The sequence below is a fragment of the Phodopus roborovskii genome, unplaced genomic scaffold, assembly GCF_943737965.1.
Source record: "Phodopus roborovskii unplaced genomic scaffold, PHOROB, whole genome shotgun sequence".
Classification (NCBI taxonomy): domain Eukaryota; kingdom Metazoa; phylum Chordata; class Mammalia; order Rodentia; family Cricetidae; genus Phodopus; species Phodopus roborovskii.
In genome coordinates, this window is record NW_026126461.1 from 3,166,584 (window position 1) to 3,189,972 (window position 23,389).

At 50.7% G+C, this 23,389-nt stretch overlaps 1 protein-coding gene across 1 annotated transcript in view; it reads left to right on the forward strand.

Annotated features, from left to right (window-relative positions):
- The first annotated feature begins 470 nt into the window (after positions 1-470).
- The window catches only part of Agap1 (ArfGAP with GTPase domain, ankyrin repeat and PH domain 1), a 436,703-nt gene continuing 413,784 nt past the window's right edge, over positions 471-23,389 (forward strand). The window contains exon 1 of the mRNA XM_051190767.1: positions 471-943. Within this exon, the coding sequence (XP_051046724.1) occupies positions 781-943 (163 nt within the window). The 5' untranslated portion in view covers positions 471-780. The remainder of the gene's footprint in view (positions 944-23,389) is intronic.

Genomic DNA, 23,389 nt, shown 5'->3' on the forward strand with positions numbered 1-23,389 from the left:
CCAGCTCGCTGCGACGCGAGCGCAGAGCGCACCCCACGCGCGCGGGCCGGCCAGCATGACGGACTACAAGTCCCAGCAAGCCCAGAGGCAGCGCGGGGCGGGGTCTGGCGCAATTCCCCGGGATCCGGCGCGCTGGGAAGCGCCGCGGAGGACGCAGCGGCGGCCGGAGGGCGGCGAGCGCGGGCGGGGGCGGGGCCGACGTGGGCCAGGGCCCTGCGTGCCAGGGAGGGGGCTGGCCGGGCAGCGGCGGGCGGCGCTCGGAGCGGTCTCCGCGGCTGGCAAGGAGCCTACGACTCGGTCCCGGCTCGGCGGACGGCGCAGGGCAGCCGCGGGCCCCGGCGTGCGTGGTGGCGCGGCACTCACAAGCGCGGGGACCCAGCCGCAGCCGCAGCCGTGCGCCCCGGATCAGAGCGGCCACTGCTCGGGGGCCTTGGCCCCGGCGCTCGAGCGCCGCGCTCCCTGCGCTTTAATGGCTGCTCCGCCGGCCGGCGCGTAGGGGTGCAGGCGGCTGCGGCGCGGGAAGGCGCCTGAGCGAGCCTCCTCCGCGGCCGGTCGCGCTCCATGGCGCCGCGGTCTCCCCGGACGGGCCGCTGACGCGGGACGCGCTTCCCGGCCATGAACTGAGCCCCTCTACTGCCTCACCCTCGCCTTTCTTTTTGCGCCTCCTCGGCTCCGTGCTCCCCGGGGGCTGCGGCGCCCCGGGTCTCGGTAGCCCGCGGGCTCCGGGGCGCCGGGCGGCGGCGACGGGGGGCGCGCGGCTCTGGGCGCCGTGCCTGCACCATGAACTACCAGCAGCAGCTGGCCAACTCGGCTGCCATCCGGGCCGAGATCCAGCGCTTCGAGTCGGTCCACCCCAACATCTACTCCATCTACGAGCTGCTGGAGCGCGTGGAGGAGCCGGTGCTGCAGAACCAGATCCGGGAGCACGTCATCGCCATCGAAGGTGAGGGCCAGACCGCCCCGGGGCTTCTGGAAAGCGCGGGGGAGCGGGCGCCCCTGGCGCGGTGGGGTGTGTGCGCGCGTGTGTGCGTGCGAGTGTACACACGCGGTTGCCGGGCCGAGAGAGCACTGCGGTGCCTCTTGCCCCGCAAGGCCGGCGGTGCAGCCAGCCTGCCAGGGAAGATGGATCGTCAGTGTTCATTTGATAATGGACAATAGAGTCTCTCCTGTGATAAAGTGGCACCGTGCCGCTGCGTCCTGGGCCGCCCGCAGGTCCCGGCCCGGCCCAGCCGACGCCTGGGGGCAGCTGCCCGGGATGGCGCCACTCGATCCGTGACAGGTTATCAGGCCTGGTCTGAGCGTCTTGCATGGACGTTGAAGATGTGTTTTGAGAAGTGCTGCTGCTGGGGGTGTTATGCTGGCCAGCCTGTTCAGTTGCTTCATGGCTGTCCTTTTCCCCAGTTCATGGATGTAGGAGAGATATGTGGACTCGGAGCATGTAGGGTGTCAGTGGGACCCAGGAAGCATCATGTCCTTGTACAGGTCTGCCTGCCCTCGTGCAAACGCTGGGCGTTTTGAACCGAAGTCCTGGGTCAAATTTTGACCCTTCTAGGGAGGCAGGACACCTCCACATTCTCTTGCCAGAGGGGGACAGACACTTTGATACACCTGCCACTTGGGAGCCACCCAAGAGGAGGAGGAAAAGTGGATGATCCTGCTGCCTGTAAGCCGGTGTGTGCAGAACGCTGTCTTGACCCCCAGTGTCAAGCAGGGCAGTATCCCTGCAGGAGATGATGGAGCGGGCTGCTTTGCCCTGGCTTGTGTTCTCCTTGGACCACTAATGGCTCTCCTTTCTCTGCTACTAGGTGCCTGAACTGTTCCCTTGTTTTATTTCTCTGGGCCTGCCATCCCTTACCTGTGGGGAGCAGGTGGTATCTAAGTGGGTGGATTAGCAGCCTGTCCTCTTGAGTTGCTGTTGGCCGTTGACAGTTGAAGGCCTGCAGGTGGCTTGTCCTAGTATAATACTGTGCCTGCCAAAGGCTGGTGAGCCCTCCGTTGAGGAACGTGGGAGCCTTCCAAGTCCAGCAGGAGTGTGTTCAAAACAGGTGCAGGTACTGCTCTCTTCTCCTCCATGTAAGGCCTCAGCCCCCAGGAAAGCTTGGCTCCTGTGCAGTCTGAACTTCTAACCCTGAAGTGTTTGGGTTTAAAACTTGGCTGCTTGGGTGGAGAAGGTGAACACTGTGTTGCTGATCCCCTTGGCATTTGGCAGCCTCATGTACTTGAACCACATCCCAGGCAGGCTGGGAGACTGACTGACTATCCACAGGATATGTTATAATTCCAGGGAGAGGGTCCCAGCCACTTCTGTCCTTATGAGGACTGGCTCTCAATGCACCTGGGCCCCCTGAGTGTTCATGGCTGCCTGTGGTGACTTGGATGCCTCCAGACCCATCGAGAACCACGGCCTCTGTGGGATGTGGAGTGTCTTGTGGTGTTGAGGAGGGATACCCCTCTTTGCCCCCCAGATAATGCTGAGGGAGATGTTGGGTGGGTTCCTCTGAGAGCAAGTCCGGGTGCCTGTCAGAAGTCTGAAAGGTGCTCCTGTTTCTCTCAGATGACTCTGCTCAGCTCTCTGACTCTGTTCAGCTCTTGGGCTGCGTATACAGAAGTCTGATGAAACGCTCTGAAATCTGGTGCCAGGGACGGGGTGCACCTGACTGGAGTGCTGGGGAGGAGGGGGGAGGCCTCCAGCTGGGTGCACTCTGGGGTCTTGGGCTTCTAGCAGGAGGCTCTGGTTGCGTTTTTCTTTTTTTGAATTGTTCTTCCACGGTGACCCTTTTTTGGATAGCTGATGCTATGTAGCCAATGCTATCAGCCTCTTTTTGGCTATAACCTTTGTCATTGTCAGTAAAACTTAAAACTGATGGACAGATCCTGCTGGGGACTTTGATAATGCTGTTATTTTTGTTAGAACCAGGAATGCCTGTATGATGCCAGGACTGTAGTAAATTCGGAGTCTGGAGGAGCTTTCGTATCTGCCTCTGTCCTTCCTGCCGTTATCTCTGGTGGTACACTGCTCATTTGTGGAGCACAGATGGTTTGGTATTCACAATGGCTCTGTCTTAGAGAGGAGGAGTTGGGCATACGGGAAGGTGGTGACCCCTGCACATTTGAGGGAATGTTCAAAGGCACCTCTGAACTAAGGGGTCATTTAGGCCCCAGGTCTGTGGCTTCCCAAAGTGCCACTCGTTCAGAACCTCACCCTGCTTCTTGTAATTAGATCCCTGTCCTTTTGTTATTATGGAATGGTCTTTCCATGTCAGTGTTAAGGTATGGGCAGGTCTTACATTGCTCCATTGATATCTGGCATGGGGAGAGGGTTGCTGAGTTGCGGTAGCATGATGTGTGTGAGTAAGAAGAGAACACACATTTTTTAAAATTGAGAATATCACACATGTATGTAATGTGTTTTGAACAACTCTACCTCCCAATCACTTCCCATTTCCCCTCAGAACCTCATATGCTTTCTCTCTCTCCTTTTAAAAACACAGAGTCCATTTAGTGCTGTCTGTATGTGCACGGGTGTAGGACCAAACACTGGAGTGTGGATTGGCTTTTTGGGGCCACATGCCTGACGGAAATGGACTCTCCTTCTCACAGCAGCCATTAAGTGCCAGAGGTTCTTCAGCTAAGGGTGGGACTTCATGAACCCCTCCTCATCCATGTTGGGAGTTTGGCAGGCTTGATGTTCTGTGTGCTGTCACAGCTGCAGTTTGTTTATGCACACAGAGCTGCCACCTCCAGCAAATACTGTTTCACTGCAGACATCCACTCCAGTCTTTCTGACCCCTCTTCTGCAGTGATCCCTGAGCCTTGGGGGGAGGGAGCAAGTGTTGTACAGATATTCCATTTGGAGCTGTGCACTCCCAGTCTCTTTCTCTCTCTCTATTGACCAATTGCAGGTCTCTGTTAATCTCCATCTACTGTAAAAAGAAGCTTCTCTGATGAAGGTTGACAGATGCACTAATCTGTGGGTATACACAGATTAGTGGGTATACACATTTAGGGAGCAGTTTATTGCTATGGCCATTTAGTAGAATAATAATATTAAGTTCTCTACTAGGTCCTATAACCTAGCCGGTCATGAGTTTTTGGCACCGTTGACAATACCAGGCATATAGTGTATCTCTTAGAGGATTTAAATCCAACCAGAGAGTGGTTGCTTATTCCTATAACATTTGTGCCACTAATGCATATCTTGCTATATGCCAATGGATATATCTTGCTAGGTCAGTCATTCTTGTGGCTCGTGGGAGTCATTGTTGGCTAAATTTGTCAAATACTAACAAATGAGGAAGCAACTCCAAGGTCAATACCAGCTTCATTTTTTTTTTTTTTCATGTCCCATGACTCAAATATATGGTGTCTTCAGCAACAGGGTCTTACTATCAAATTCTAGATGTTAACTAAGAGTGATGGTAATAGTCTGTGAAAAGGGTCTGTTTCAGGCATGTCTGTGGTTTCCCACTGATCACTGACTCTTGAGGGGGATGGTTGAAGAAATGGGTCAGTAGTTAAGAGCACTGCTGCTCTTCCATAAGATCTAAGTTCAAGTTCCCTTTAATTCCAGCTCCAAGGGGATCTGATACCCTCTTTTTGGCCTCTGCAGATACATACAGACACAGGCATAGACAAAGACAGACAGATAAGATAAATCTTTAAAAAAAAAAGTTAAACAAAAACAAATTTTGATACCTGTATCTTCACTGATATGGAGCCTTGAAGATAGCATAAGCTTGGAGAAACCATGACTGGTGCTGGGCCACCACAGTAACTGATATGAAACCCCATTCCTGTCAGAGGCAGACCCAGATCTCCTTGTGACTAGGAGACAGAAAAATGTGGGTCTTTCAGGAAAGGATATGCATATTGTCATAAATATTTAAAAAATCACTTGTCTCACAAAACCAAACCTGTCATTTCCAGGCTATCTAGTCAGACCTGTCTCCCCTCTGTGGCCCCCTTACCAAGGCCTTTGGATTGTTATAACAGGAACCCTTTTCAGCTTAGGAGGACTTTTGAGGATATAGTTTCTGTCTTGACATTGCACGCCAGCATTTGGCTGTTATAGTGCGTTTAAAACCTCCCTGTTGTCTGGCATCTACATAAATTTTTACTCTTGGGGCGAGGAAGGACCTTGGCAAAGAGGAGGGTGTTTTGGTTACTGCTCATGTCACACTGAGTTGATTTTGGCCTCAGTGGAAAATCTCTTAAAGATGGACAAGATATGTTTTATTTAGATGCAAGAGCCCACTGAAATGTCCAAATCACAGTGTGTTGAGGATACTGTCTGTAGGCCTGGGAGGCATGTGAGTTCCATTCTCAACTTTGTTTAAAATGTTACCTTTTTGTTTTGTTTTAAAAGTGTTTTCCTCGGTTATTATTTTCTTACTCTGAGAATCTTCTTGACTTCTGAATCTCTGGAATATAAGGGAAATTAATGATTAGTTTCACATTGAGCCCAGCAGATTTCTAGGGTGTGCCGGAGGGGCATGGCCCCTGTGGGATGTAGCATGCACCATCCCACACCCAGAAGTGAGCCTGGACCAACCTACCTCATCTCTAGTGGAGCCTCCTGTGTAAGCTTCCCCTCTGGCTCATCACACACTGTCTGGGGTGGATGGATTGAAGTGCATCAGCCAACTGCCTCTCTTGTTAAATAAAGCTTGTCGTTCTTTCAAGGCTAAAGCCTCTATTAGCAGTTGCACATTGTAATTCAGCTTGCCAGCACCAGAGCCAGGACCCATGTGCTTGCCTAGTGTTCACTCAGTCAGCCCAGCAGTACGCTTCCCAGCTTACCAGATACTGTTGGGAAATTCAACCAGTCTCTGAATTTCAACCCACCTCCTCAACCAGTGTTCATGCTGCTGTCCTTACTGGGTGGCTAATCTATAGACACCTATGTTCTTCCTTGATCCTCTACAGGAGGACTAGGGGGAGGGAGGGCATGAGCCTTTCATGGTCCTCTTAAGTGAAAGTTTGATAGCATCTAATCCCAAGCATTTGGGGAACCTTGGAAGATGGCAGGGAGTCTGCTCAGTCCCATGATGCAGCTGTGTTGTTGGACATTTGTGTCCTGTGGGGTGCTGAGTATTTAACCTGTGCTATGCCAGTTCATCCTATGGTAATCACCAAACAAACTTGGCTGTCACCCTGCTGTGTGACTAAACTTTTCCTGGGGAGACACAACACACACATCCCAGAAAGGGTTCTCGTGACAGATCAAAATACAGATAGGACCAAAGTCTAGCTTGGTGAACCAATAAGGTTTATTGGGTTTACTTACAGGAATATGGGTGAGGGGTTGTTTCCAGGGGCAAAAATGACTCAAAGACAGCTGTGTCTCCAAAGCCCACTGTATATGGGTGGTAGTCCACAAAGCTGGGGACCTGAGGCACTCTGCATATCCTGTAGGCTGCTCAGCAGGTTGGGAGTGTCTTATCCCTGTGACTCAGGTGGTCTAAATCTCTCCTAAGCAGCTCCATGGCTTTCTGTTTCTTCCAGGCAGCTGTTCTAATCACAGCTTTGGCTCATCTGAGAGGGAGGGACTCTGAGCTTTTATTGCTGACTCTGGGAGGGAGGGGCCTTGTGAATCTGGTCAGTTTTGGGGACTTCCTGGAGCTATTTTGAGTTGTTCCCTTTTTTGTGTAAGGGGTTTACCCACTGGATGGGATGTCTCCATCTTAGAGGAAACTTTTACAACACACCTTTGCAACCTAGGAAGTGTAGAAAATATACCAGGGAGAGATGAGCTGCCTGAACCAAACTTCCTTGCATAAAGTAGAATTGGAGAGTCCCTGCTAGGTATACTTCCCATAGCCATTTCTCTGAGTCTTTGAGATGTGTGCCTTTGACCCAGGAAGAGACAGGCTTGAGGATATGCCGAGTAATCAAAGCGTCTTGTTCTCTGTAGAATTGCTTAATACAGTAAACTTGGTAGGAGTTTGTTTAGTCTGGTTATTGCAGGTGTGTATGTTTAGGGAAAAAAGTTTCTCCCTACTGCTGTGGGTGAGTCTCCTTTTCCTTGGGCTCTGTCTGCTGTGCTGTAACAGTTCACAATCTGGTGGCTTTTAGGTATGGCTCCTTCTCAGAGATGCCATGAGGCCTGATACAGGTCAAGGCTACTCAAAGCTGACCGTGCCTCCCCGGAGTTAAAGCCTTCTTGCTCTGTGTGCCAGCTGCCCTTGACTCAGCTCCTGTCCAGAACCCAGGCCTTGCTCACAGTTGAGTCCTCAGTGGTTTTGTGGGTCAGTATCTGCAGTTGAAGAATGTCCCAGAGGTGGCACCAGGCAGCCATTTCCTCCCAGGCACAGGTATTTTTTTGCCTCTTTGGGGGATGTGAACTGAGTTATTCTTCTACAGCAGTGTATCCACAGTATAGAAGTTGGGGCTGGGCAACTTTTGGATCTATAGATTATTAGCTTCATGGGACCAAAACATCATGCCATATTCTTTACCATTTGAAGGCACATAAGGGAAGGAAAAGCTTGATAAGTCCGGGAAAATTTCTAAATCAGTGGTCTGCAGAGGTTGGTGGTTCTGCTCAACAGGAGCTGGTTAAATTCAGAGAATCAGCATGGTCCAGAGGGACCAGTGAGTGGCAGGCTGTGTCACTGATGTGGAGCACTGAGTGTCACTCAGCAGTGGTTCTCAAATTTAAGTGTGTAAGCAAATGACATCAAGGGCTTGCAGAAACAGATGGCAACTCCCTGGTTTGGCCCTGGGAACCTGTATTTCTAAGAAGGTCTGTAGCCCAGGAACCCCATTTTGAGTATAAGAGAGGAAAGGAAGGGCATTTTATGTGGCTGGACACTTGTTCTGGCCTGCAGTGTTCATAGTGTTTGAACAATGATAAAGGACCAGAGGTCACTTTGAATGGTTTCAAGTGCAAGTTCTTCTTGTCTCCATGATGGTGATAGGAGTAAAATCCTCTGAGTGAGTGTGGAGTTCTGGAGGGCGGGGGGCACACAGCAGGCCTAGACAAGGGTCAAGTAGAGAGGGGAGCCCTGTGGTGCCTCATATCCTCTTCCAGTCACCGCTGTGGTTTGTGGACTTCTCCCCCTGGTGTTTGGAGCGCACCCTCGTGCCTGTTTAGATGGGGTCCGTCACTCTTTGCTTCTTATGGTGACTTGGTAGATGATACATTCCATCACCACTTTCCCAGCAATTGAGAGTATCTGTGAAAGAGAGATGCTGCCTGTTATCCATAGCTCACAGGGGCCTCAGAGGAGCCTGGGGGAAGTGACTCTGAGGGCAGAGAGATGGGTCCTGCAGCTGCAGAGACACATTACCACCACCTCCGTTTTTATCCAGACTTTCTTCTGCAACTTTCTTGATGCTTTGCTTCACATCAATCCTTCCCTTGCATGTCCTGCGGGCTTTTATAGTTTACAAGCCTCAGTCTGACTGGTCCCTGGGTATTTGTTTGTGTGTTTTTTTGAGACAGGGTTTCTCTGTGTAGCCCTGGCTGTCCTGGAATTCCCTCTGTAGACCAGGCTGGCCTCTAATTAAGAGATCCACCTGCCTCTGCCTCCCAAGTGCTGGAATTAAAGGTGCACCCTACCACCACCTGGCTGTTTTTTATTTCCTTAAAGTAATTTTTAAAAATGGAGATTATGTGTATTTTTTCATTTCTTCTCTTTCTTCCCTCCAAACCTTCCCATGTTACTCCTACCCCAACTCTCTTTCAAATCCATGACCTCTTTTGTTGTGTGTATGTTTGTGTGTGTATATTCCAGAATGCATAAATATAACCTGCTTGGCCTGTGCAATGTTACCTGTATGTATAGGTATGACTATGTGTACATATGTATGCATGTATATATGTGTGTATATACACATGCGTATATATGTGTATATACTTGCAAATATATAGGATTTCAAGGCTGGTCATTTGGTATTAGATAACCCTTGGGGGTTACTCCCTGGGGAAGACTATTTCTCCCACTCTCAGCGTTTCTTAGTTGCCTACAGGTTTGTTTTTGTTTTTGTTTTTTTTTGGGTCTAGGGTTGAGACCTCACGAGCTTTCTCTCTTCCACATTAATGCATCTGCGGGTGTCATCTTTGTTCAAGTCATGTTCAGGGAGCCGTGTTGGCGAGACTCCATGGGTGTAGGTTTTTCTGACATCTCTAGGAGAATTTACCTCACAGCAAACTTCTAGTTCTCCTGGCCCTTAGAGTGTTTCTGCTCCCCCTCCCCAAGAGCGCTGAGTCTTAGGTCCAGGAGTTGAGTTGTAAATCTGTCAGTTGTGACTGGGCTCCACAACTCTGGATTTTGATTGGTTATTGTTTTCTGTAATGGCTTCCTGTTTATTGCAAAGAGACATTTCCTTGTAAGGGGTGAGGATTACACTTACCTGTGGGTCTAAGGGTAGATACTTAGAATCAGTCATGGTTTGTGCTGCTCTAACAAAGTGCAGTTGTTAAGTTCTCCTCCTCCTCCTTCACTAGCCCTGGATCGTTTTTCCCTTCTTGTTGAGTGGGCCTTAAGTTCAGTTGGAGAGCTGTTGTTTATCGCCAAGCTGTCTGTGCCGCTACTGCACTCTTGGGGTACTGTGCCATGCTGGCCATTGTGGTTCATAGGTGCCAAAGCTGGGTAGGACTTTTGGTTGCTTCCCTCCATTGGAAGTTTGCGTGGTACCTTCTGGTACCATAAGAGCTAGTCCTAAAGGAGAAGCTTTGAGTCCAGATCCAGGTTAGGTGCTCTTAGTCCTGTATCTGAACTTCAGCAACAGATATTTACCTTCCCCTGTTACAAGCTGTTTTCCTGCCAGCCTGGTCCCACAGCCGCGTCAGCCCCAAATAACACACAGAGATGCTGTTTTAGCTATAAAGCTGTTGGCCTGTTACTAGCATTTCTTATTGGCTAGCTCTCTCTTAAATATTAACCCATTTCTATCAATCAAAGTATTTCCACGTGGTCTTATCTTACTGGAGAGAGGATCCGGACCTCTGCTCTTTTGGTCCTACAAGTTGACTCTCCTCCTCCTATCTCTCCCGAAACATCCTTGTCTCCTAGTCCTGCCTATCATGCTTTTCTATTGGCCAACAGGGCTTTATTCATTAACCAATAAGAGAAACATATTTACAGAATGACATCTCCCATCATTCCCCCTCTGTGGAGCAGCCAAGGGCAACAGCAGCAGTCTATACTGTTTCGAGAGTCCCTTGGACAATCCTGAGCAACAACCCAAAGGAGCGGTTCTCATGTCTAGGGTTGAAGCTTTTGTTAGCTGGTCTGTGGCTTTTGGAGGGAGAATTGTCAGCCCAGATGGGAAAATTTCATTTACACTTTGTATCTTTATATACTGATTTGTGTATAAGTACTTTTAGATAGATAATAGTATGGTTCCTTATGACTTTTCCCAACATCCTTACTGTTATTTTACCCCCTTCCCTTCCTCTTCTTTACTTACCTCCCTGCTTCTCCCTAATTAGAGCCTTTTCTTTCCACTTTCCCCACGAGGTCACTTGTACCTGCTACTCCCCTCTCTGTTGGTTTTGCTTCATGGTTCCAGCACTCAGCACGGACCCATGTTTCCTCTGTGTTCCCCCTCCTGCTGCTCAGGGACTTTTTTGCGTTCCCCAGCCTAAGTGATTGAGTCTGGAAGAGCCGGATGAGGCTTAGTTATTTTTAAAGCTCAGGTTTGCGGTTCTGATCTGGTGCTTAGCTACATAATTCCTTCTCTTTGTTAAGTACCTTTTTCTGAGAAAGAAAATGCACTCTGCAGATGTTAATCTTTAATCTTTGCAGCATCTGTTATTTTTGTTTGGGATTGGAGAAGAAAGGCTTTGTGTGATGCTGCAGGGAGTCCTGGCCTCTGAGGGGTTAGTAGAGACTTTAGGTTCCCCTTGTCTAGTGCTCTGGAACCTGGACCCAGACATGTGCTTTCTTGGGATAGGAGATGCCCATGGACAGGGTCAGTGTAGTCTTTTAGGTGCAACCTCTTTACCTTCTCATTCTGTCTGCTCACAGTCAAACAAGGCCAGAGGCCAGAGGGGCATTGTGGTTGTGTCTGGGACCAGGGAGGGAGCAGAGCAAATACCACGTGGGCAGAAGAGGTTGTTAATGGAGCCTTTGAATAATCGGCCAAATAGCTTGTTTGTGTGCAGGGTCAGGACATTTTCCACAGAGAGCAGCCTAAATATAGGCTTGAGGGTGGGGACCAGGACCCAAGAGGGGGCTGTCATCTCCCTGGTATTGTTCCTTCCTCTGTAATCAGAACTCCACCAGCCCTGAACAGGTGGCCACCCTGCACGCTCTGGGAGCAGATTGGGTTTTTGTTTAAGCAGGCTCATTTGCACATTTCACACTTCTCCTGCTGTTTGGTGGGGATTGTCTTTTTCGGGCTGCAGTGTTGGAGTGTTTGTTCAGTGTTTCTATACAAGCAACTGTCTCACCCTTGAAGCTTCCCATGCTGGCCGCCTGTCATTAGCATCATGGAGCTTTCACCGGTGGGAGACACTCTGCTTCTGGGAGAAGAATTCCAAATACTCCCTGACCATGTTCACAGACATTTCTTTCTAGTCATGCCAGTATTCAACAGGCTGTGGAGAATGGGACCATGCTGGAAACAGCTTAGGGCAGGCCTCACCAAACTCCTTGTCACTGTAGTCTCAGGTCACAGTCTAAAAGGGAAGTGGTCATTTCAGGAATGTTTAGTTTTAGTGCAAGCATTTTAGTTTCACTTAACACGGGCATACGGACTGAGGATGTTTGAAAGCAACTTAGCATTGTTATTTCAGTTTTCATAAGGTCCCCCTCTCAGTACTGGGGGCTAGTATTGGTTACATTTGTCATTTAGGGGGCAAAATACTTAAGGAAGGACAAGTTCATGGTGCCCCCAGTAGAGGGTGCAGTCCCTCGAAGCAGGAGGGCATGGTGGCAGGAAAGCAAGGTGGCTGTCACATTGCAGCACAGTCAGGAAGCAGAGGGAGATGAACCCCGGTGCTCAGCTCACTTTTCTCTTTGTATGTGCTCTGGGATCCCATCCTATAGGGTGGCGTCACCTCCCTTTACCCTGCGTTTTCTCACCTCAGTTAACCCAGTCTACAAACTCTTGCAGACATGCCCACTCAGAGGTCCATCTCCTGTGACTTAGATCCTGTCAGTTGATGGTCAGTGTCAACTGTCAGGCGTATGTTGTTGTAAAGCTCTATTATGCGTGACTCCTGGCAGCCCGCTCCCCACCTTTGGCAGGGATCACAGGTCCCGGGCTGCTGTGAGCCAGCACCCTGCCTGCTCTTGCTGTGTCTGCTCTGAAAAGTGTCTGTTGTCATCGCTGCTGGGGACTTGGGAATGGTGGGATTGCTGGGGACTTGGGAATGGTGGGATTGATCAAACTTCAGGCTCCCTCTCCTTTGGGAACCCTTAGTTTTGTCATATAACAAAGACACCCAAGTTATAGGAAGGAAGGGTTTGCATACTAATTGAAGCAGACTAGACATGGGTGGCAGGGGCAAGGCTCAGCTGTGTCACGTGAGCAGTTCTGCCGACAGGCACGTGTGCCCGCATTGCAGGGCATTTCTCAGGTGAGTCTTCTGCCCACCTGGGTCCTCCTGTCTATTGGGAGCAGGCTGGAAGGGAAGTGGGGTTCTCTGGCTTCCTGCTTCACCCTGCAGTCATTAGTCAGGACACCGCTGAGACAAAAATGGGTTCACTTCAGTGCACTCGGGATGGTGGGCTGGATGTTGCCTCTCTAAAGTCCACATACCTTGCCGTCAACTTTCAAGATCTGAGTGGCTAGTAAGTCCTCTTCTATCTCTGGCTTAGGCCTCAAGTTTTCAGTTCTAGGTTGCCCGATGGATGACTAGTCTCTCCCTGACCGGGTAACACATTGTTTGTATGTAGCTGTGTGTGCAGTCCTGCAGTGAGTAGTAGCCCAGTCCTGTGGGTGGGGCTGGAGTTTGGCCCCCATGGCCCCTATGGGCTCCGCCAGGCCTGGGGTGGATGTTAGGCAGTTTGGGCATGTGGTCAAGCTGTTCATCTGGAGGCCCCTCACCCTCTGCACCCTGCCCTGGGGTTGAGTACTGTGTCCTCCTTGGTATTTGAAAGGCAACTGGCTGTGGCGCTTGGCCCCAGCTGTCTATGGTCCCCTAATGACAACATATCAACACTATTCAGTTGCAGTTGTTTGTACAATTAGAGCTAAGACACAAAGGAAGAAAGAAAAGCCAAGTGTTGCCAACTGCATTCTCAAGGGGTTGTTTTCTTTGTTCTCTCTGCTCTGTCCCAGGAGCGGCCCCTCCCCCTCTACACAGCCCCGACTGCACTGGGCCAACCAGGAAGGACACAGGGACATGGATCAGGGCTGTGTGAATTTCTCCAGTGGCTTTGCAAAGACAAATATTTATTTTGAGGGCTGGTGGTGGGAGGGCCTCGCTTATCCTCACTTTGTTTGGGATAGGAAGAAGCTAATGTGGGAGCAATTGGAAGGTTTTATCCAGGTCTTGCAGCAGGCAGAGCTGGACTCAGGCTGCTAGGCAGGCAGATGAGCATTGATCTTTCTGTGGGCTGGAGATCAGGGAAGCCGGGAGTCAGGAGGGCATGAGGGGGCTGTCCAGGGAAGCCGGGAGTCAGGAGGGCATGAGGGGGCTGTCCAGGGAAGCCGGGAGTCAGGAGGGCATGAGGGGGCTGTCCAGGGAAGCCGGGAGTCAGGAGGGCATGAGGGGGCTGTCCAGGCCAGCACACAACCTGCTTGGTACAGATGTTGGGGCTGCTTGGCCCTGTTCAGGTGGTAGGCGATGGAAGGGGGTGTGAGTGAAGGGAGGTAGAGACCAGCTGGGGGCTGGGGTTGGGGGAAACAGACAACTCTAAAAGATGTGGCAGGAGGGCAGCCTAATGGTGCCTGTGAACATCCGGCTACAGGAGAAGGTGGAGAGGAGGCCGAGGTTTTATTCTGGTACCATGGGAGCGGAGGTTGTGAGGTCCTGGTGGAAGGGAGGTATTGGTCACTTGGTGAGTATGTGGAATTTGGAGATGTCTCTGTCTGCAGGGATGGGCTTGCAGGTCTGGGGAGGCAGGGGCAGTGGTGCAGTCTCTTGTTAAATAGGTGTTTGAGGTTTCCACGAGTTTCGTGTGAATGTGGCTACTGTGGTCTATCTCTGTGGGCTGCATTGACCCAGTTGAGCTTAAGCTGATTGAGACTCTACAGTCCACCTGGATCAGAATGACCCCTGATGTCTCCTAACCAATCAGACTTTTGTAAAATGCACCAAATATTTACCACATGGTGCCTGTCCTTGAAAAGACTCATTTGATGCTCCTTTGTTCCCAAACTCAGGACCACATTGAGCTGGTGTGGTTGGAATTAAGAGAGACCAGAGGACTGCTCTGGTCTATCTCACCAGGTGTTACCCGTAGGCCCCCTCCACAGGAAGCAAAGTCCTGGAGAGGGACGATCTGAGCAGAGTAACGTCCCCAAAGGAAGAACACATACTGTGTGTGCCTGTCATGTGTGTGTCTGATAGAGAGTCATGTGTCTTATGTAGTGTGTGCGCCCAAGGTCTTGCTGGGACACCTGAGTGTATACAGAGAACAAGGTCTGCAGGGGAAACACCCCAGCTTGCACCCAACCTGGAGCACCAAGTTTACATCAGGTGTGGGGACTTAAGCTGTGTGTGTGTGTGTGTGTGTACACTTTCTCTCTGTGAGAGTCTTGTTTTCAGTTGGATCCCGATCCTGGCCCTGCATCTGTGGTGGTCGTGTACTGACTGGATTGAATTAACACAACTCTGGCTGCTGTGGTGAGCGCTGGCTGGCTCAGATCTGAGGACAGCCCTCTGCGTCCTGGAACCAAATGGCGACTATTGAAACAGCACCTGCCTTCAGGTTCTCTAGGAAGATGGCCTGTCAAGCTGATCCTGGAGAACTTTTCCAGAAACATGTCTAGAAGATCCCTTTTCCATGGTTACAGTTACCTTGGCTCTTGTTACATAACTCCTGTTAGATTCAGATTCAACTGAAGGTTCCATTAGAAAAAAAAAATGACCTAAGCCTCCAGACTGAGCTATCCTTTATTTATTCTGAACATAAAACTAGAGGTTTTCATTAGGTGTTTGAGTCTATTCGAGAGGCTGCAGACTGTGATGTCACGGAACCGTTCTTGGTCAGGTGCCTAGAGCAAGGCCGCCAGGACTCAGGGTCACTGAGCACATTTCGTGTCCTTTAGGCCAGGTTCTGGCTCCTTATTCCTTATGAGTATTGGAAAGATGAGCTAGGGTAGGTGGTGGTGATGAACAAGGACCCCACTCCCCCAGTCTCATGGAAACCCTGCCAGAGTTCACAGGGCTGGGAGCCTCCTGTGAATGAAAGATCTCTGGCATTCTCCCCTGAGCGTGCTTGGAGGGTCCGTGACTCCTCTTTCTGGGGGCTCATTTGCAGCAGTGCACTGTTACTTATGTGTCTGCAGAGCTCTGCAAAAAGCAGCTGACCCAAGTCTGTTTTGCCACGCAGAGGTGGACCGCACTAGGCGCACACTGTCCCCTGTCCCTCCCCAGAGCTTCCATTCAGGCTTAAGCCCTGAGCACTTCTTAGGAAGAGAGGACATGAGCTTTGCAGAGAACAGGGCCAGGGAGGAGAGAGAGGCCAGCTGCCAGGGTGGGCAGGACTGGCTCCTAGGATCAGCTCTGCTCCAGCAGCGGGGACTGGTTTTGCCTTGTAAATGACACCATTGCCTGCAGGCATCTCTGACAGCTGCTCCTGCTTCTGATTCTCCAAATGTCTATTAAACACTTCATGTACTACTTACTTTCTCTCCCATCAACCTTTTGCCTACTGCCTGCTGAGCACTCTCTGTGGGATCCCGTGCCAGGGGTGGGGCCTTCGTTGTCACCTGGGTGTATCCCATGATGGAAGTGGTGTGGAACCCCCATTTCCAGCTCATGTGGTCTTGGTGGTGGCTGAGGCAGGATCTGAACCCAGGACTACAGACAGCAGCCACAGCAGCTATAATGTCTCAGTGAAGCCAAATGAGAACAAAAGGAAACAAGGCTAGCCTGGGAGTCTGCAGAGGGCTGCTCTGCTCAGTCCCACACTCTGTGATTTGTGGGCTGCGCTGCTGGGAGCTTGTACAGAGGCAGCCCAGGTGCCTTTCCCAGAGCCGTGGTGGTGGCTGACAACTGCAACTGAGGGTTTCAGTTGCATGAGGAGGAGGCACATGGCAAGCTGGCTGCTGGGGATGATAGGTTTTGCAATCTAGGAGGAGGGAGGATGCCTCAGAAACTCAGCTGACTGGCAGCCGAGTTGAGCTTTCACCCTAAGCCACACACACTCCATGACACTGATAATAAAGACACTAGCAAGCTGTTTACTGTGCTTGTGTACATGTGGCAGCCAGGGGTCATCCTTGGATGTCCCTCCTCAGGAGCTGCCCACCTTGTGTCTTGAGATGGTCTCTCACTGGCCAGTGAGCCCTGGGGATATGTTTCTCCACCTCCAACCCTCAGTTGAGGTTTATAAGTGTGTGCCTCCATTCCTGTCCCTTTGCAGTGGCTGCTGGCACTCACGCTTGAGACCAGCCTCCGTTACCAACTAACGTCACACTTAACAGATGTAACCCAGACCTGTAATTACAGTGTACTTGCGGGAACCAATGCCCTCAGAATGAAAGTGTTGCGCCGGAGGTTGTAGAAGGGAGGTGACAGGTGAAGAGGCTGTGGGCAGTGCACCGGCCTGCTGCCTTGTGGGAGGAGTAGATGAGGCCATGTGACTTTATCCCCTTTCACTGGTGTCAGACAGTGGGGGGTCCCCCCAGTGTCCTTACCGCATTGGAGCAGGGCTCTCCTGGACGGCGGCATGGTGCAGGGTGTGAGTGGTACAGTTTCCCACTTTAGTGCTCTTTCTGAATGCAGCCCAGCTCTGTGGCTCGAGGGGTGCGCTTTATGTCCTGCAGGCATAGTTTTATCAGACTTGACACTTCTGTGAAACCACAGTGGACTGCAGGGTGTCCCCAAGGCCCCTCTGTGTTTCCCCACACTCCTGTGCACGTGTCCTCCCATCTGACTGTACGCTCGTTTGGGTTGCCTGCTGTCAGCTTAGATCATTTTGACTTCTGCAGAATTAAAGAGGAATGGCCTCATGCAGCAGAGGCCCCGATTACTCAGCCTGCTGTGAAGATGCATCCGACTCCTGCGTATCTGCTGTGCGTCCACTGGCTGGGCTGAGGTTTTGTTTACCCCGTTGGTGGTAAGGGTATTGGTTGATTGTGTCCCGTTTGTGCCTTTTACAAATAAAGTCACCACGAGCAGATATGCGTGTCTTGGGCTGGCTATAGGCACTCATTGCTCTTGGGTAGATGTCTAGGAACAGAGAGGCTGAGAGGTGTGGTGGGCGTATACTTAACTCTTAGGAAAACTGACAGACCATTTTCCCGTACTCTTGTCCACATACTCACCAGCTGTGCGCTTGATGCGGGGTCAGCACCTGCTCTCAGAAAGGATCTACACTGCGTCTCATGGCTCTCCAGTGTGAGCACGGCTGACGGTAGGGTGAGACCCAAGGAGGGGAAAAGGTTGCCTTAGAGGTCGGAAAGTATAGACAAGAGCCGGCATGCCCCTCCCTTCCCTAGTGGTTCAGTTGCCCTGAATGTAAATCCAGGTGTCGATTAAGATCTCTTTCCATTTAGGGGTGGTGGGTGTGGTGGGTATATAAGCCATTATGCTGTTCTCTGTGGAACCCTCTGGCAGTGTGTAGAGGTTTTTTTTTTTTTTTTTTTTTTCTTTGACACAACCTTAGGTGAGGGTGGGGTTGTTACTGGCAACTTCTAGGTGTAGAGCAGGCCTGTTGCTAAATAATCTTGGTGCCCAGAACAGCCTAAAGGTATAGTGGTGTGAGGCTGGGAACCTTAGGCTCCTCTCCCCTGGCTCTGGTCTGCAGGCTGAAGTTCTGCATAGGGAAGGCGACACACCTGTGTGGGAGGGGATGGTGTTTTCTAGGAGGGGTGCATGACTGTGGGCTGGAGTGACCCAGCCCTTCTGTGTAACCAGGGCTGCCTGTGCTCCCTGGTTCTTCTTCGTCGGGAACTACCTGCCCGCCCCAGGCCCAAAGATGGAAGCCATGCAGCTTGACTTTTCTAGGAACCTGTGCCCTACTCCCCAGTTCTGTGTGGCTGACAACCTGGTAGGCCTTCTTAAGCCTTTAACACACTGCTTTGATGATTTTCCTTTGCTTGGCCAGATCTCTGGCTTGTTCTCTCCTGGGACCCTTTTGACAACTTGCATTGTAGAGCCTTTGTTTTTGGAACTTGCAGGGTGGGAAGAAAAACTTGTGTGGTTTCCACAGTTGGGACTTTGGTTCATAGAGGTTCCTGGAGGGGTTCTGTGTGTTGGTTGGTGTGTTTATCTCTGTTTGTATGTTTGTCTTTCTCTTACTGTGTGTCTGACTCTCTTTATGTCTGTGTTCCCCTCTCTCTGTGTCTTTCTGTCTCTCCATGTCTGTCTGTCTGTGTCTGTTTCTCTCTGTGTGTTTCCTGGTATGTCTGTCCATCCTTTTCTGTCTATCTCTCCATGTCTGTCTGTCTGACTCTGTTTTTCTCTCTCTTTATGTGTGTCTATTTCTCTCCATGTTTCTCAGTGTGTCTGTTTATTCTTTTCTGTCTCTGCCTTCCTGTCTCCCTGTCTGTCTGTCTCCCTGTCTGTCTCTGTTTCTCTCTGTATGTTTCCTAGTATGTTTGTCCCGGTCTGTCTGTCTTTCTGTCTCTTTCTCACTTTCTGTATCTGTCTTTCTCTTTCTCTCTGTATGTGTATCTGTTTCTGTTTCTGTCTGTGAGTGTGTTTCACAGTGTATCTGTCCATCCTTTTCTATCTCCCCAGGTCTGTCTGCCTGTGTCTGACTCTCTCTCTCTCTCTTTCTGTTCTCCCCTACCCCTGTTTGGAGTGTTGCCGTGTCTTCGAGCCCTTCTTGATCTGAAGCTGCTTCAGCAATACTGAGAAACTGCCTTTGATCTTGGTCAAGAGTCTGCTTTCCATTGCGGGTAATGCCAAGGGCTGTGTGGAGCTCACACCTGCACTTCCTCCCAGCCTACCTGCCTTCCCTGCTAGGGCTTGCCTTGCTGTGTGTCACTGCCAAGCAGTTACTGGACTTCCTGGTCCTTATGTCTTGCTAGTCACTGCCTCGTGACTTCTTAGTCTCTTATTGGTGTGTAACCTTTGTACCAGCTGGAGAGCCCGCCTTTGCCTCCCTGTCCAGGAAGTCATGAAAATAGGTGATTAAAATTGTAGTCTTTCAAGTAAGTGCCTCTTCACCTCTAATCAGAGTACAAGCCTCTGACTGGTGGCACCTCTGCCCTGGCAGTCCTTCTGGGAGTGGCATCATGGCCTGATCAAGTTTATTCCGCAGAGACTTTCATGTCAGGTCCAGCAGCTTCTCCCATACCCTTGATTCAAGCATGGCTTCCTGGTGCTTTCTTGAAGCTAGAATAACCTGGATGTGTTGAAGTGTGGTCATTTTCCTCCCTCCTGTCCAGGAGGGCTACTCTGACGGCAGTGTGCTTGTATGCACACTGCGGCCCTGTTTCCCATGTGTTCACATAGGGTGCAGTCACCTTGTCCATCAGTGTCTTCTACAACTTTTGGTCAGTTGAACTATTCATGAAAGCTACATCTGTACTCAGATGTACCAGTCCCACCCCATTACCTAAACACAGCACCAACATCGCACTAGTGATGTGGGTTATGGGACCCTGCTATGGGCATCAAGCAGATGCAACTCCTTGTATAGATAGGATTTGAACCCACTGGGTTTTGGTGTTCTCAGAAGTACTTGAAACAGCTCCATGGTATTAAGGTACCACTGTTCAGTTCCTCAGTCTTGGAAGGGTGACGAGGGAGGTCTGGGTGGCACTTGGGTATACAGCTTTTTGTCAATTCCCAGATAGGGTGCTGTTTGTTTGGATGCTACCCTTTGGGAGCCTGTCCAGTAGCCATGGTAGGAGGAATAGGAGGAGGGTCTGAGTCTGGGGACAGAGGTGATTCCTGTCATCTTCTGCTTTTGTGGTAGTGGACTCAGGTGTCATCTTGTGACACCTGTATGTCTGGATCCTTTGTCATGCCTTTTTAGTGAAAAGCCCAAAGGCCCAATGCTTGCTGTTTGTTATTCAGCTCTCTTGAGGCCCAGCTGCACTCTTAGCCAGTGGCATGAATTTGTAGCTTTTCAAGTTGTCATTTTGACCACTGAGGCTGGAGAGATGACTCAGGAGTTAAGGGTACTTGTTGCTCAGACAGGAGACCTGAGTTTGGTTCCCAGCACCCATGCTGGGTGATTCATGGCTGCCTGAAACTGGAGCTCCTGGTAATCCTATGTCTTTAGGCCTTCGTGGGTACCCATATGCATGTGCTCAGATCCTCACACAGACATGCCTGTATTCGTGAACATGTGTCCAGGTGCATGCATGTGTGTCTTGGGTGACATGATGTAGGAAGGTTGTCTACCACCTTTGAGACTGGGGCTTTGACTGGACTGGAACCCACCAGCTAGGTTAGACTGACTGCTGCCCATCAAGCTTATCCCTGCGTACCAGCACTGGAATTATAAGCACACAGCACCACACCCAGTTTTCTCCCTGGGTTCCAGAGATCATACTCGGGTCCTCATGCTTCCAAGGTAAGTGCTTTAGCAGTTGAGCCACCCACCATATCCAGGCCGGATGTTCCTGCCTTTGGTATGTCCATTTTCTAGCCTTGCATTTGTGTTTATGTGATCAAACACAGGTGACTCTGCAAGCCCCCCTGCTCTGTTCCATTGTGGTTTGTACACACATATGTCTCCCCCCCCCCCACCCCTGGAGAACAACATGTGTGACCAACTACTTAATCCATAAATAGATCTGAAAGCGTAAACCTAGCCAGGCCCTGCCATGCCCAAGCCTTTAAAAGGCCCACCAGGGCTTCAAGAATGAAATGGCATTCCTGGCCTCACCCTGAAAGCTTTTGAGGATAAGTCATGAAGCAAAGAAATAAAAATGGAGTCACCCAGCTCAGCACCCGGGCCCTTGCCGTGGGCCTGTTTGCTGTCTAGCCTGGTCTTGCCTGCTTTCTATAGACTCGTTTCCAGGAGACAACATGGGTGCCACCTCCAGTTCTTCCTGGCTGACTCCTGTCTGCCCTGGGCTCCACCCTAGGCTCTGGGTCCTCTGTGTCCTGACTCTCAGTGGCCTGATGGTTGAGGTCGCAGCTTCCTTGAAGTCATGGCTTTCCATGACAGATGCATGCAGATGGCTTCTGATGGCTGTGCAGGGGTTGAGCCTGAGGGTTCAAGGGACTGGGCACTTGGTTTTAAGGGTGGCTGCACATATTTCCCTGGCCAGGGCTCAAAGTGCCTAGGGACAGTGGCCATGTGACAGAGCCAGCATCTCTCCCAGGACTGGGTGTGCAGAGATTGCCCAGGGCATCCTGGCTGTGGGGGAGGGGAGACACCCTTTCTGGCCTTGAGGCCACTTGAACCTGTGTGGTAACAAGGACTGAGGCTCTATAAGGAAGGAACCGTGCCATAGTGACCCGCTGGTAAGGTTGCTGAGGTCACTGAGGGACCCTTTTAGGAACTTGTCATCAAAATTTAAGGCACTAAGTAAAGTCCTTAAATTTAGGAAATCTCAGCCCACTTGGTAGAGTATTTGCCTAGCAGCCACAAACCCCTGGTTTAGATCCTCTTAAGTTAGACCTTAGCACTTGGGAGGCCAAAGCAAGAGGATTAGAATTTCAAGATCAGCCTTGGCAACATAACCAGTTTGAAGCCTTGTCTCAAAAGGGGGGGGGGGGATCTCTTTTGTAAGCACACTCCTCTTGCTTTAAGAATATCAGGGCCTGCTCACCTCCAGCTGGGGACTATTGGGTCCATGACTGGAAGTATAAGAAATCCATTTGGAATCCTGCAAAATAACCTTGGGTTTTACATGATGGTGGAAAGATTTGGTTTTGACTGAAGAGCCTTTGGGATGGACTGAACTTGGGATCCAACAGACAGGCCCAGGTCCCTTGTATCATCAGGACTATTTGAGTTAATTGTTTCCCTGGATTCTGCCAATGCTTGGTTGGACAGTACAAGACAGTGCAGGAGAATATGATTGAGGCTTTGCCAGGATGGCAGCAGAGAAGGGCAGGCTGCTCCTTGAGGAAAAATTCAAAAGTGCTCCAAAGGCAAGGGCTACAGAAGCGCATGCTTCATTCATGTCATTCATGGTGGGCTCCCCCACCTCACCTGGCTCTTCTGCCAGCAGTGAGATGCTCAGCACAAAATACCCAAGTCCAGAGTTACTGTGTACTTCTGCCTGACCCTGTTGGGTTGTTGTTGAGTACTCTGTAATAAAGCACTTAAGGCAGGAGAGAGGGATGCTGTGTCTGTGACTTGTGACACAGGTGTGTGAACTAATCCTAAGTTTCCATCTCAAGAGCTCCTTGTGAACAAAACCTGGACGTGACATTCAGAGAGAGCTGGGAAATACTAAAGGGTCCCGATGGAAATGAGCTGCCCTTCAGGGAGAGTAACCTAAGGACTTTGGGGTGGGCTGGGACCAGTCGCTGGACTGAGCGTGTCCTTCCTGGCTGGGTCTTTCTGTGGATCATGGTGGCTGTGGGCTGCTTCCATGCTGCGGTACGGGCTCTTGCTTAGGGGCTGTGGTGTGTTGAAGTGGGTGTTCCACTCACATGGCTTCTCTTGGCTGGGCTCTTGTTCTCTCCTCCCAGACATTTGGTCACAGTCTGCTGTCTTCCCGTCCTTCTGGCACTTGGCATCCCTTTCCTATGCATGTCTGGCAGTAAGTGCTTGTGGAATAATGTTTCCTGAACCTTCTACTGCTCCTTCCAGCCGCAGAAATAAATGGGACAAACACTGTGACTGTGCCCCATCTCAGACCCTTTACCTTGAATCCAAAGGGGACGAGTGTAAGTGATTGTCCTCCGTGTCCTAGAGATCAGTCAGTGCTGTCCCAGGCCATTTGCCTGCACTGCGATGGTGGGCTTGTGGGGGAGCAACAGTAGTGCTTAGTTGGTGTCTGTTCTTAGCTTGTACCCCTAGGCTCGTAGCACAGCCAGAAACACCGGGTGTTGCAAGCCGGTGGATATATGGGTGTGGGTTCACTCAGCTTTCTTAGGAGGTGTTAGATCTTCTGGAGGGTAGTGTGGCAGCTGCCTGGCATCAGGGAGCAGGATATAGGCCCTTCATACTAGACATTTCTCAAGTCAACATGCAGATGCTGCTGCTGCACAAGACAGCAAGGTAAAGGCTGATTGATGGGGGTTGCTCAGGACTGGGAGAGGTTGGTGTCTGCACTGTGCATGTGGTGGCCACACCAGGGAAGCCCAGTGATACGAAAGCATTCCTTGTAGTTCTAAGGCTGGATGCTCAAGAGCAGGGCGCTTGAAGGCACAGCTTATCTCAAGGCCTTTCCTTGGCTT